Source organism: Eutrigla gurnardus, assembly GCF_963514095.1.
Source record: "Eutrigla gurnardus genome assembly, chromosome: 6".
NCBI classification, from domain to species: domain Eukaryota; kingdom Metazoa; phylum Chordata; class Actinopteri; order Perciformes; family Triglidae; genus Eutrigla; species Eutrigla gurnardus.
In genome coordinates, this window is record NC_139920.1 from 18,875,999 (window position 1) to 18,887,989 (window position 11,991).

General features: G+C 48.8%; 2 protein-coding genes across 2 annotated transcripts in view; one reads left to right on the forward strand and one right to left on the reverse strand.

Annotated features, from left to right (window-relative positions):
- Nucleotides 1-710: 710 nt before the first annotated feature.
- echdc2 (enoyl CoA hydratase domain containing 2) lies at nucleotides 711-5,194 on the forward strand. The gene is made up of 11 exons (XM_084011797.1): nucleotides 711-1,005; nucleotides 1,324-1,391; nucleotides 1,491-1,578; nucleotides 1,665-1,751; nucleotides 1,822-1,914; nucleotides 2,989-3,045; nucleotides 3,160-3,222; nucleotides 3,306-3,430; nucleotides 4,216-4,266; nucleotides 4,343-4,390; nucleotides 4,546-5,194. Exons 1-11 carry the CDS (start codon nucleotides 765-767, stop codon nucleotides 4,621-4,623), a joined length of 999 nt encoding a protein of 332 aa, XP_083867923.1. The 5' UTR covers nucleotides 711-764; the 3' UTR covers nucleotides 4,624-5,194.
- A 1,587-nt stretch (nucleotides 5,195-6,781) lies between these two features.
- Nucleotides 6,782-11,991, reverse strand: part of zyg11 (zyg-11 family member, cell cycle regulator) — a 5,805-nt gene continuing 595 nt past the window's right edge. Inside the window, exons 2-19 of the mRNA XM_084011796.1 lie at nucleotides 11,927-11,987; nucleotides 11,680-11,845; nucleotides 11,266-11,477; nucleotides 10,864-11,181; nucleotides 10,665-10,778; nucleotides 10,211-10,327; nucleotides 9,990-10,130; nucleotides 9,167-9,343; nucleotides 8,974-9,038; nucleotides 8,790-8,889; nucleotides 8,646-8,696; nucleotides 8,384-8,545; nucleotides 8,187-8,234; nucleotides 7,892-8,089; nucleotides 7,737-7,789; nucleotides 7,290-7,387; nucleotides 7,006-7,212; nucleotides 6,782-6,925 (exon numbers count right to left, since the gene is read on the reverse strand). Coding sequence (XP_083867922.1) covers nucleotides 7,016-7,212; nucleotides 7,290-7,387; nucleotides 7,737-7,789; nucleotides 7,892-8,089; nucleotides 8,187-8,234; nucleotides 8,384-8,545; nucleotides 8,646-8,696; nucleotides 8,790-8,889; nucleotides 8,974-9,038; nucleotides 9,167-9,343; nucleotides 9,990-10,130; nucleotides 10,211-10,327; nucleotides 10,665-10,778; nucleotides 10,864-11,181; nucleotides 11,266-11,477; nucleotides 11,680-11,845; nucleotides 11,927-11,950 — 2,241 coding nt within the window. The 5' untranslated portion in view covers nucleotides 11,951-11,987 and the 3' untranslated portion in view covers nucleotides 6,782-6,925; nucleotides 7,006-7,015. The remainder of the gene's footprint in view (nucleotides 6,926-7,005; nucleotides 7,213-7,289; nucleotides 7,388-7,736; nucleotides 7,790-7,891; nucleotides 8,090-8,186; nucleotides 8,235-8,383; nucleotides 8,546-8,645; nucleotides 8,697-8,789; nucleotides 8,890-8,973; nucleotides 9,039-9,166; nucleotides 9,344-9,989; nucleotides 10,131-10,210; nucleotides 10,328-10,664; nucleotides 10,779-10,863; nucleotides 11,182-11,265; nucleotides 11,478-11,679; nucleotides 11,846-11,926; nucleotides 11,988-11,991) is intronic.

Below are 11,991 nucleotides of genomic sequence, written 5' to 3' on the forward strand. Positions count from 1 at the left end.
CATAACTGATTAATTGACAGAATATCATTACGTGTCTGGCTCTCTGCCTGCATGGATTACTGAACGGGGCCGACCGGGCACAAGCCCAGGGGCCTTCACCAAAAAAAAAAAAAAAATGTAACTGGAAGAGACACTTACCGGCCAGGAAGCGACTCGAAAGGACTGCAGAGAAACATGACAAAATGACTACAAATAGACCAAAACAACTACTAAGAGATGCAAAATGACTACAAGGAGACACAAAAAGACTGCAAAGAGACCAAAACTACTACGAGATGCAGAACTGCTGTGAAACACAGACACAGAAACTCACAATAACTATGAAATGGGGCAAAACAAAATTACAACAACAAAAAAGACACAGAGCAAATACAAGGACACAAAAATACTACAAAGATACCAAAAACAACTTTAAAGTTATTTAAGACAGCTTCAAAGACACTCGTGATGACAGCAAAATAAAAAATAAAAAGACCACAAAGAGACACAAAACAACATGAGGGACAACAAACTGCCGGGAAGAATGACACAAAGAGACATACGTGACAGTAAAGAGACACAGGAACTACAAAGACACACAAAAGACTACAACAACAACTATGCAGATATATTTAAAACATCTGCAAATAGACATAAAACAACAAAGAGACCCAGGGGCCGGTTGAGCCCCCCGTCTGCCGTATGAAGTCCCTCCTCTCACAGGAAGAAAGACAAACATCCTGCAGCTCCTCCGATCACCTTCCTGCTTCTGAGAGGGATCAAACATGGCAACCGTCCTCCGCAGACTGGCGCGGCCCAGGTGCTCATCGAGCCGGTGGCCGGCGGTGATTTTGCGGGAAACGCACGGCCACACGGCCCACCGGATCCCCCGGGGCGGATCGCGACTGCTGCCCGGTGACGGTCGCACTCTGACGGCGTGCAGTCGCGCTCACAGCCGCGGGCTGCACACGGAGGCGACGGACCCGGTCGAGGTGGATCTAAAGCGGTTAGAGGGAGACGACGAAGGTAGGAGGGACACGCGGACGGGATTCAACATTGTTCACAACGTTTCACTCACTAACATGACACACTCACTGTGTGACGTCACCGCAGAAACATGTGCATTACTCGCAGAGGAAGAACAGGTTATAATCCCACAAGTGCCACAGACCAGTGTTTACTTTCCTGTTTATTCCTCTCTCACTCTCTCTCACTTTCTTTCTCTCTCAATTTCCCTTTCTATCTCTCTCTCTCTCTCTCTCTCTCTCTCTGTCTCTCACTCTCTCTCTGTCTGTCTCTCTCTCTTTCTCTCACTCTCTCTCTCTCCCTCTCTCTCTGTCTCAGGGATAGTGGAGGTGTTGATGTGTCGACAGAAGGCCAGAAACGCTCTGGGCCACGTATTTGTGTCACAGGTGAGCAGACCTCTACATCACCATCACTCTCTCTCTCACACACACACATGCACACACACACACACACGCTGACTAAGACGGCGTGTCCCGTGGGTGCAGATGAGCGCGCTGGCGTCCACTCTGTCCGGTGACTCAGCAGCTCGCGTGGTGGTCTTCAGGAGTTTGGTGCCGGGTGTTTTCTGTGCGGGTAAGTGTCGTCTTCGGCATCTGAAAAAGCCGCCACGCTCACTCTCTGGAGTCTGTGATCACAGCCGGTTTTCACGTCACCCATAGGTGCAGACCTGAAAGAGAGGGCTCTGATGAACGCCAACGAGTCTGACCTGTTCGTTCACGGCCTGCGATCCCTCATGACTCAGATAGGTGAGAGAGAGTCCAGAGTGATTGTTCCCCAACATTCACAGTGTGTTTACGAACCCTCCTCTGACCGCAGCGTCGTTGCCCATGCCGACCATCGCAGCCATGGACGGCGTCGCCCTGGGAGGCGGGCTGGAGCTGGCCTTGGCCTGTGACCTCCGCACCGCCGGTGAGTGACCTCTGAACCTTCAGCCGTCCGGTGGGATGAGTCGGCATCGTGCTGGAGTGTATTCAATATTCAACGTATCTTTAATTGTGTATGAAAAGGGGACGTCATCTTCTCGTCCCGGCTGTCGCCGGTCCGGTTGGATCGGATCAGATTGGCGGTCGAGTCCCGACGGACCACTTAGGGCCATTGATCCAGATTGACGAGCCTCCCTTCAGCCATCAGTGTGGATTAGAACCACGGTTCTCAATGTATTGTCCTGCAGAATCGTCTCCCTCACAGACATTTATGTTAATGTTACAACATCGGGCCAAACTCTTATGTTCCTGTCCTTGCTTTTTTATATTTAAAATTATTTTAACGATTCATAAACATAGGCAGAATATTGCTCCCAGAGCTGCAACAGTTGTTCATAATCAAATCGTTTAAGCAACAAAAAAAAGCGATGTGATGACTAAAATGTGATGACTTGACGTTCTGTCATACGTGACATTAAACTGAATATCTTTGGATTGTGGACATCTGAAGATTTCAACTTAGGGTGCAGGAAATGATATAACTATAACCATTAGTTGTTTACATAAACAAAAAACAAACAAAACAATAAATCATCAGTTTTAGTTGTAAGTCAAGATCCTAATTATTACTATTAGATAAATATTTCAGAACTTAACCTTTTGTTTAAAAAAACTCTGCAGAACATACCTTTTTATGATGCTGGCAAATAAGATTATTAGAACTTAAAGTTAATTAAAAGGAATCTAGGAGCTGAAATCGTGACTGTTTCCCCCCCGAAGTATGAATGATCTGCTGCTGAGCTCAGAGACTAATGATAGCTGGCGAAGGCCGGACACATCTGCCCAGCTGTTGGTGCAGTCGAGCCCACATGTGACCTGTGAAAGCTCGGCGATTGGCTGAGGGCCGACGAGCTATAGGTTCGCAGGTGTTTACGTCTATCGCTCTGACAGGAGGCATCAGTCAGACTTACGCCCTCCCCAGCCTAATGGTGGCGCCGACCTTCAACTGCTGTGTGTGTGTGTGTGTGTGTGTGTGCACGTGTGTGTGTGTGTTTTGCAGCCTATTCTGCACAGATGGGTCTGATCGAGACGACGCGAGGGCTGCTCCCGGGGGCGGGTAAGACCAAAAACATAAGGTCACACAAATGACCTTTTGCAAAGTACTGAACGTGCACGCAGAGAGACACACAAAAGCATCTGTGAGACGTTGACCTTGACCTTTGTCCTGCAGGGGGCAGTCAGCGGCTGCCGAGGATGGTCGGCGTCGCTCTGGCCAAGGAGCTCATCTTCACAGGTGGTTACACAAATGTTGACACGTTTTGTTCCCGTGGAAACGGGACGCTCGTGCGTCACGCTCTCCGTCTGTGTCGCCGTCAGGTCGCCGCGTGGGCGGGCAGGCGGCGCTGGAGATGGGCCTCGTGAACAGAGCCGTGGAGCAGAACCGGAGCGGAGACGCCGCCCACCGAGAGGCGCTCGGCCTGGCCAGAGAGATCCTGCCCCAGGTGACGCAACACACAGCCATGCATCCCTCCTCCTTCCTCACCCGCCCGTCTCCATCTCCATCCTCCTCATCCCTCGTGTGTTCTTCCCTCCCTCCCTCCCCGTCTCCTTCAGGCCTCTGTCGCTCCGTGTTTCTTTCACTCCGGTTCAGACGCCCGCAGTCAGCCGGGCCGGAGTGGCAGTCAAGTGGAGAAACGGACCACAAATAGCACTGAACACACACACACACACACACACACACACACACACACACACACACAGGAACCGGCACGCTTGCGTTGGTGTGTGTTGAGTGGTTTTCTTAAAGGACTCTGGTGCTCAGAAACTGCTTTTGTCTGCAGGGGCTGCGAAAAATAAGTCAAGCTGAAATGAAAAAAAAAAGGCTTTTTAACTCTTTTTTTAGATTTTTTTTTTTATTGTGCACCGATTTAACAATATATGCTGAAATAAAACATTTTTGTTTATGATATGTCCCGCCTACAGAAGCTGGATGTTCTTTAAGTTACGTTTCAGCTCCATTTTAATTGATACTCCTTTTAACTTTAATGAAGTTGGAGGATTTTCAAGAGACAACCGTGTCCGTGACATCCTTTTGTTTTGACTCCTAGTTTTCGATCAAACATTCAATCCTACATTTCCCACAATGCAACTCTTCAGTCTTTCGACAGACACGCCCCTGCCTCGTGAACACCCACGTCTTTCAAACCTTTTCTCTTTACAAATGTGCCTCCACCTTTCGTTTTTTGTTCGTCATGTCTCAGACTGTCTAACTGTCTCCTCTCTCCAGGCTCCCATCGCTGTGCAGATGGCTAAAGAGGCAATGAACAGAGGTGTCGAGGTACGTCGGTGACTCATCGACCTGATTTATTTGTGTTCTACACCAGCTGGTCGTGACTGAAGTCTGTCTCTTCTAGGTGGACATCGGCTCTGCGATGGCGATAGAGAGGATGTGTTACGCTCGGGTAAGAATCACGGGACGTTAATCATCTTTTCGCAAATCCTCGTTTGCAAGTCAGACGCAGATGCTCCCCGTGATTTGTTGTGCTTAGAATCGAAGCAGGGCTCAGCAGTCCGCCGTCTGTGAAACCCTCTGAGGCCCCGCCCCCTCTGTTTGCAGGTCATCCCCACGCGGGACAGACAGGAGGGCATGGCTGCCTTCTTGGAGAAGAGGCCGCCGCGCTACACCGGGGAATGAACTCTGTTTGTCTCACACAGAAGCACAACTCCCCACAGCTGTGTGACCGAACAGAGGCCATGCATTACAAGTACTTTGTAATAATGTATGTAAACAATGCTAAGCCATTCAAATAATTGACAGATTCATATATTTATAGAACATATTTTAAATCTATATTGGCATTTCATCACATCACAACATTTAATAAATAGGAACATTTATATGTGATTATTATCGGTTGTTAATGTGTATTTTTTGACATTTAAAATATTTGAAGAAAAAAAGTCATTTCAGGGACCCCCTGCAGTAACTCTGCGGACCCCCCCAGGGGTCACGGACCTCCCGTTGAAGATCTCGATGATGGACAATTAACACCACTGATTCTGTGTGCTCATCCCAGTGTGTCCAAACGCCAGGGAAGGTCGGCCTGAGTGTGATATTCAGAGATGGACTTTTTTATGGAAGCTCATTTAAACCAGGTAATGAAAGAGAAAGGAAAAAGAAAATCATCATGATTTATGACACTTTCATCATTTTTACTATCACTAATTTGACTTAACATCTCATAATAATGACTTGGTGTCACAATAATGAGAATCGTTAACTTTCAGAAATGGGCTTCCATAGACTTTAATTTGATTAAAAGTTTAAAAAAAATAAAGTAGGTTTATATTGTTTCATTCACACGTCTCACACTTCTTTGGAATAAAAAAAGGCAACACACACACGTGTCCTCTCCAGTTTAGGGGAATGTACATTCTTTTATTTCCAAACTTTGAAAACGTGACTCTCAGCAGCAACATGGCACAATCAGACGTACCGTACCTGGACTTTTTTCTTCCTACTGGCCAACGTTCAGAGGCTCAACTAAACAATCCGACATGTCAGGAGGACCGGGGAAAACCAACAAAAAGGACTGTGTGTGACCTTTGCCCTCGTTGAAGCTGCCGAGATCAGCTCAGGCATGATTAGCGATTAACTGATCGAAAGATTGTAATTCAATTGCTGTTTCAGAATACCATACGATACATTATCTTTATGCCCATTAGCATACAAGTCGTGGTGTGACTCCAAATTTGCTTCACAAACGTATCGGGGGGTTCGACAGCGGTTTGTATAAACCACATGAGTTTTGATTTTGCATAGAAAACGACGAGACCTCGGAGGAAAAAGAGGAGATCACGGGCGAATGTTGGCTTCTCGACAGGAAGTGAACCAGGTCAAAATGGCAGAAAAAACTCATGCATATTTCCCCCACATCTCAATAAATTCCATGCAACAATCCAGAACAACCAATGACTTATTCCACTGCTTTTCTATTATAATGTACACATCACAGTCACGCGTTTTAAGATGCAGCTACTTGTACAGACGTACACACACATGCTCACACCGAAGCGCTGTCTGCTTTTTAAAGACGCGTTGGAAAGCACAGCCAACAAAATCCTTATTGCCACCAGACCTAACTGCTAGTTTGGATTCTACTCTGGATCTCCGGGTTTCCGACTTTGAAACGTTGAGGGGAGAAAAACTGCAGCTCCGCAAAACTCTGTAATTTAGGTTTCCATCTTAAATGTTTGGAACATTTGAACCCACTGAACACGCCCCGGGCAAGTGTCCCGTCGCTTCAAATCAAAAAGCTGATCAAAAAGACTGAACAAAGAGGAGAGGAACAGCAGTATGGAGGGCCCGGAGGCTTCAGTGGACAGAACGCTGCTGTGAACAAAAAGGGGCAGGCACGGTACGAGCGTTCGGACAAACTGGGCATGCTTGAGCTCGCAGCATGCGTATATCCGACGAGCTAAAAACAATCGTCCCGTTTCAGCCGACCAGGGTCCCGCGCGGGAGCTGGAGGTGGTCGAGAACCCGCCGCGGAGCTTCTGGGGGGTTCAAACTGGGATTTGTATGCGTCGCACTGACAGGCTTTTTTTATTTTATTTTTTTTGGCCGTTACTAAAATCATCATAATGCTGGACTAACAAGAACACAGACGCAAAGCTCAGGTTGAGATCTGAGCTCAACTGACCACAAGTTCTCATAATTTACATTTTTTTTTCTATCACAACATCAACACGCACACAGAAAACGCTTTCGCTTTGAAACGAAGAAAATAAATAAGTTTCGTGTGTGTGCAAAGAATTGCATGGCCTTTGTTCTGTAATGTAGTGTCTCACACACACACACACACACACACACACACACACACACACACACACACACACACACACACACACACACACACACACACACACACACACACACACACACACACACACACACACACACACACACACACACACACGTCAGGAAGCCTCGTTCCCTGAAAAAGAAAACGTAAAAGTCTGACAAACCACTTTGAGACGGTTATGGATGAATCACCTCCAGCGTGCGAGTCTTTACCTCGGTGAGGTCACTGCGGCGTTGGCGGCGGGCGCTGGCTTGTGTGCGTCTGTGCGGGCTGGCCGGTGCGGGCTCTGTGGCGCTGCAGGCTCTCCAGGATGCTCTGAGCCAACAGCTCCACGTCTTTGTGGGTCTGCGGGTGCGTGTGGACGAGCTCCAGCTGCTGCAGGCCGCCCTCCTCCAACAGCATGCTGCAGTAGCGCGCGGCTGCGGGAGCGCACAGCATCAAATCTATCAAGAAACCGCCTAGACTGGAGACTCTTCGTGAATGAAGCTAATCTCACCGTTCTTGCTGCAGACGTGCTGCATGGCCCAGGCCGCCCACAGCTGGACGCCGGGGGTGTGAAAGCACTCCAGGAGGGGGAAGAAGGGGTTAAATGACCTGATGCATGGGAGACAACAACAACATAGTTAGCATGCAGTCTGTGTCTCAGGTTAGAACATTTACACAGGCCTTGAATAAGGAATGCTGAATCAGGTTCTTGTCATAAAATCGTGTTATTGATTGCAGGAACTTTGAATCCATGAATTGGGACCTTTTTGAGGAACTTATTGCATTTTGATCACTGGGACCAGGGTCTAAATTAAATTCCAGGGACATTTAACCCCTCAAAAAATACGCTGGTCGGGAGGAACTACTTTCTGAAACTACAGTAACTTTCAAGGTTGAAAGAAGAACTCAATTCTTTGGGACTAACATGACCAGGAACTTCAACAAAGCTGCATCTCACCTGTAGGCCACCATTTCACACTCAGGCGCGGGCCACTTCATGATGACATCATGCTAGAGAGAGAGAGACACACAAATGCAAAAGCCTCAAACACACAATCTCAAAAATAACGGCGTGCAGCATCCGTGTGTACGAGCAGTTTTGCAGATTCCTACCAGCTGCTCCAGCAGCGAGGACCGGAGCTCGGGGCTGAGCGTCCAGGCTTCCTCGCCCCGTGACGTCAGATGTGCGAGGATGCCCGCGGCGAAGTAGCTGACCTCCACCTCTGGACTGTGCAACAGGTTGCTGATGTGGTCCAAGAAGCCCTGCACCATCAGCTCCACGTGCAGCTCCCCGACCTCGGCGATGTTGTTCTGCGCGGACCGACGGTGAGAGGTGAACAGTCGCATGTTAGTATTGTAAATCCGTGCAGTTTTTCTAGAAAGGGTAATGAGAGAGCGGTAAACTCACCAGCAGACCGAGAACCTTCTGCTGAATGGAGGACTCGCTGGGGAAGGACTGTGGGGGGAGGGAGTCGGAATAAAACAACAGTGAGTCAACCCGCCCCGAAGGCAAACATGCATCTGCAGAGCAACGTGATGATTAACGACTATCTGCTCCTCGTTGTTGCGGTTCATTCACGTGTACATGCTGACATTCGTGTGTACCTCCAGAACTTTGATAAACAGGTCGAGGCCCTGGTTCTCGATAAAATGGCGGCAGGTTGTGGGCGACTCGTCGGTGAGGTTCCAGAGCGCGCTCAGCGTAAATTTGAGGGTGGCGTCCACCACGCCCTGGGTCGCCTTCTGACGCACTATGTGGAGCAGTTGCTGCAGGCGGAAGAGGAGGCGTATGTTAGTAAATGAAAATGTGCCTTTTTTTCTTTTTCTTTTTGCAAATCAGTAAAGACATCAGAAACGAGAACCTCACCTTCACGATGAACAGCTCGGCTCCCAGCTGAGCCGTCTGCTCCGTGGACAACTGGAAAAAGCAAACGGCTCCGTGTTTAAGAAACAACTCAACTATGCATTAATAACAGCACATGCACTATTAATACACAAAAACAACTTGTACCTTAGCAGCCAGTATGGAGATGATAGCCACAGCCATCCTCTGCATATTCTGGTCTTCGTGGTTGCAGAGCCACTGCATCACTAGTTTGGCGGCTTCAAACCTTGAACACGGGAAGAAGAGGTTCCTGTTGTAAACACACTGACACGACGACTTTGTACCCGTTAAAAAAAAGAGTACTTCTCACCTGTTGAAGGGAACTTCCTGCAAAATGCGATCGCTGCACAGAGACAGCAGGCAATTCTTCTGCAGCTACAGACGAAGAAACCAAACGTTATCAGACTGCTGGTGAATTGATTGATCGATTTGTTTTTTTTTTAACCAATTGATGTCGCTCCATGCTGCGTCCCCCTATGACAGCAGTGCAGACATGAACCTACCTGTTGGTGGTTGGGGAACGTCCTCATGGCCTCCAGTAGAAGCTGAGTGACGGTACTCAACAGTCGCACTGGCATCCCCGCTGCCAGGTCCTGCTTGGTCAGGTTGAACACGCAGGCGCTGGCAGCCAGCTGGACGTTCAGAGTGGCCGGGTGATTCTTCATACCCAAAACTACCAGCTAGGAAAAACAAGAGGAGAGGAATGCAATATTAACATTATCAGGTATTACATGTATCGCTTGAAGCTGAGGACAAATCGGCAGTGTGCCTGAGCACCAGATTCCCTTTGGAAAACCCCTCATTTTACTGCAGCGGGGCCCGACAGTGCGTCCCGATTTGTCTCGCTAATGGTTCTCCCGTGCCTCCCTTCCCTCCAGCAGGCCCAGCAATACGGCCAGGGGCCAGGGTTGGCTCCCAGCAGGGACCGGCGGAGCAGCGAGGCGGAGCTCAGCTTCTGCTGCCGGGCACAAAGCTCTCCACCTCCCGCTGGAGCACCGACTGCAAGTCAAAAGGTCCCCGCAAAACTGGAACTGGCCACGGCGGGCTGGTTGCCGTTGGAGTCTGAGCTGAAGGACATTCTAGTGAACCTGCATGATTTGGTCTGATTTCGCTGGAATCCGACCCAGTGGCACAGACGACAAGCATTAGGAATATATAGAAATAGCCATTCTTGCTGCTGGTCTCCTTCACTTGCGTTGGTCGTGTAGAGATATCAGTATTAAACGGAGTCTCATAACCAGTTAAAGGTGCCCTGCAGTCACGTTAAGCATAATAAATCATAACAATATCATCATCTAGATCAGCTTAAATGGGATGAGGGCTCACCTTGAGGATGTCGGGCCGCGGTTTCTCCATGACATGGGTCAGGCTGAACAGATGGAACAGAGCCTCTCTCACAAAACCTTCCCTCTCACTGTAGCGACGCAGGGCCTCACAGATCTGGGTCTCGAAGGCTTCTCCTGTTACCTGGTAAAACACAGTTCATTGCAGAGGACGCCATTTCTATGCGTCATGTTGTCGATGTTAATGTACATTTCTATGCCTACTTTCAGAGTTCCTTCACCGGAGAAGAAGTCAGAAAACCCGGCATCTGTGGCCAGAAGGCCCACGAAGGTCATCCCCGGTCTCTCCTCGACAAACGCCTTGACAGCTGCATCCGTGACCTGCGATGTTCACATAACCGAATTGTGATTCACTATATTATCCTGATAATCATCAATGTGCTTAAAACTCTTAAATTGACACTAAAACATACTGGCATCACAGATAAGACACATGCTTAGAGAAAAATAATCTTAAATAAGTTGATCAAAAATCAAAATGATGAATTAAATTTAAAAAAAATGTAGTTTTGTATCCTCTATTTTTATAAATCAGGCTCTGTTAATCACTTGTCTACTACAAATGGAAGCTAGACACCTTTTTCCAAGTCAGATGTGTCGATTTTGTGTAAAATCGTGTAAAAAAAAAAATCCAATCCCGTCCCTTCCCTTCACACACCTGTTTCCTCCCCGACACATCCAGGGAAACGAGAGCAGGCAGGATCCCCGGCTGTCCAAGCAGTTGGCGAGCCACGTCAGAGGTAAACTGCTTATCATCACTGATGTCCAGATGCTGCACAAGTTAAAAAAATATATATATATTTATCAGCATGGCGGGTGAAAGCATGGAGAACGCGCAGCTCCGTCCTTCCACTCACCTGCAACACATCCAGCTGGCCGATGACTCCCAGCAGCTGAGCCGTGCTCATCTCCAGCCTCTTCAGCTGGTGCAGCGTCAGCGAGCGCAGCCGCTCCTTCAGGCCCAGCAGCGGACTCAGGTTGGTGACCGACGTGTTGGAGAGGTCGAGGCTCTCCAGCCGAGGCAGGGAACACACGTCCGTGAGCCCGGAGTCATAGAAGTCCACGTTTGCTAGAGAGAGGGAGCGGAGGCCCCGGAGGGAGCTGAAGCGATGCTGGATGGGTTCCTCCAGAGACGACATGGAGAGACCCGTCAAGACAAGTCGCTGCAGGGACTCCTGTGTGAAGAAGCAAAACCCCAACCATCACTTTTGGATGATTTCAATATCAAGGGAGCAAAAGGCACACTGGTCTCGCTTTACCTGACAGTATTTATTGGTGGCCAGTCCCTGAAGAATGTCGGGGATGGTGAGGTCTGCGTTGACCCGGGCCGCATCCAGCTCCAGCAGCCTGTGGGGGCAGAGGGCTTTCTGGAAGGCCTCCGCGGAGATCCGTGCCGTGCGGATGCAGGCTCGTCTCAGCCGCAGGTATTCACAGTTGTGGAACACGCCCACCGTGCTGTCGTTCAGCAGACCTGTAATGGAGCCAGTTGAGTTTAAGGGTTCACCTACAGGACTGAGCTAGGGTTCAGATTAAGCATCTGGTATTCAAGTCAAAAAAGATTGTTTTTGTTTTAATCAAAGAGACGATTGCAGCTATTCGACAGGTGAAACAAATTAAGTCACCAACTCTATTGGGGAGTGTCTTTATAATTGTATAAAAAGGTCCAGGTTTACCTTCAGAGGCCATCTTTGCCAGCAGTTGGTCCGCCAGCTCCTGTGGGAAGAGCACAGCCTCTCTGAAGCACAGGGAGCCATCGGGGTGCTTCGCACAGAACCAGTCCAGGTTCTGGCTCACGTGGGTCAGGCACAGGTCCGTCAGAGCCGGCGGAGACGCCTCGTCCTGCAACACAACGCAGGGATGACGCGGTGTCACGGGCGGGGATACACACACGCGAGACACGGCAAAAACCAAGAGACTCACCTGGTTGAGGAAACTGCAGGCCATGCTTTTATTTATTTATTTATTTTCTTGCTTGAGCTTATGAA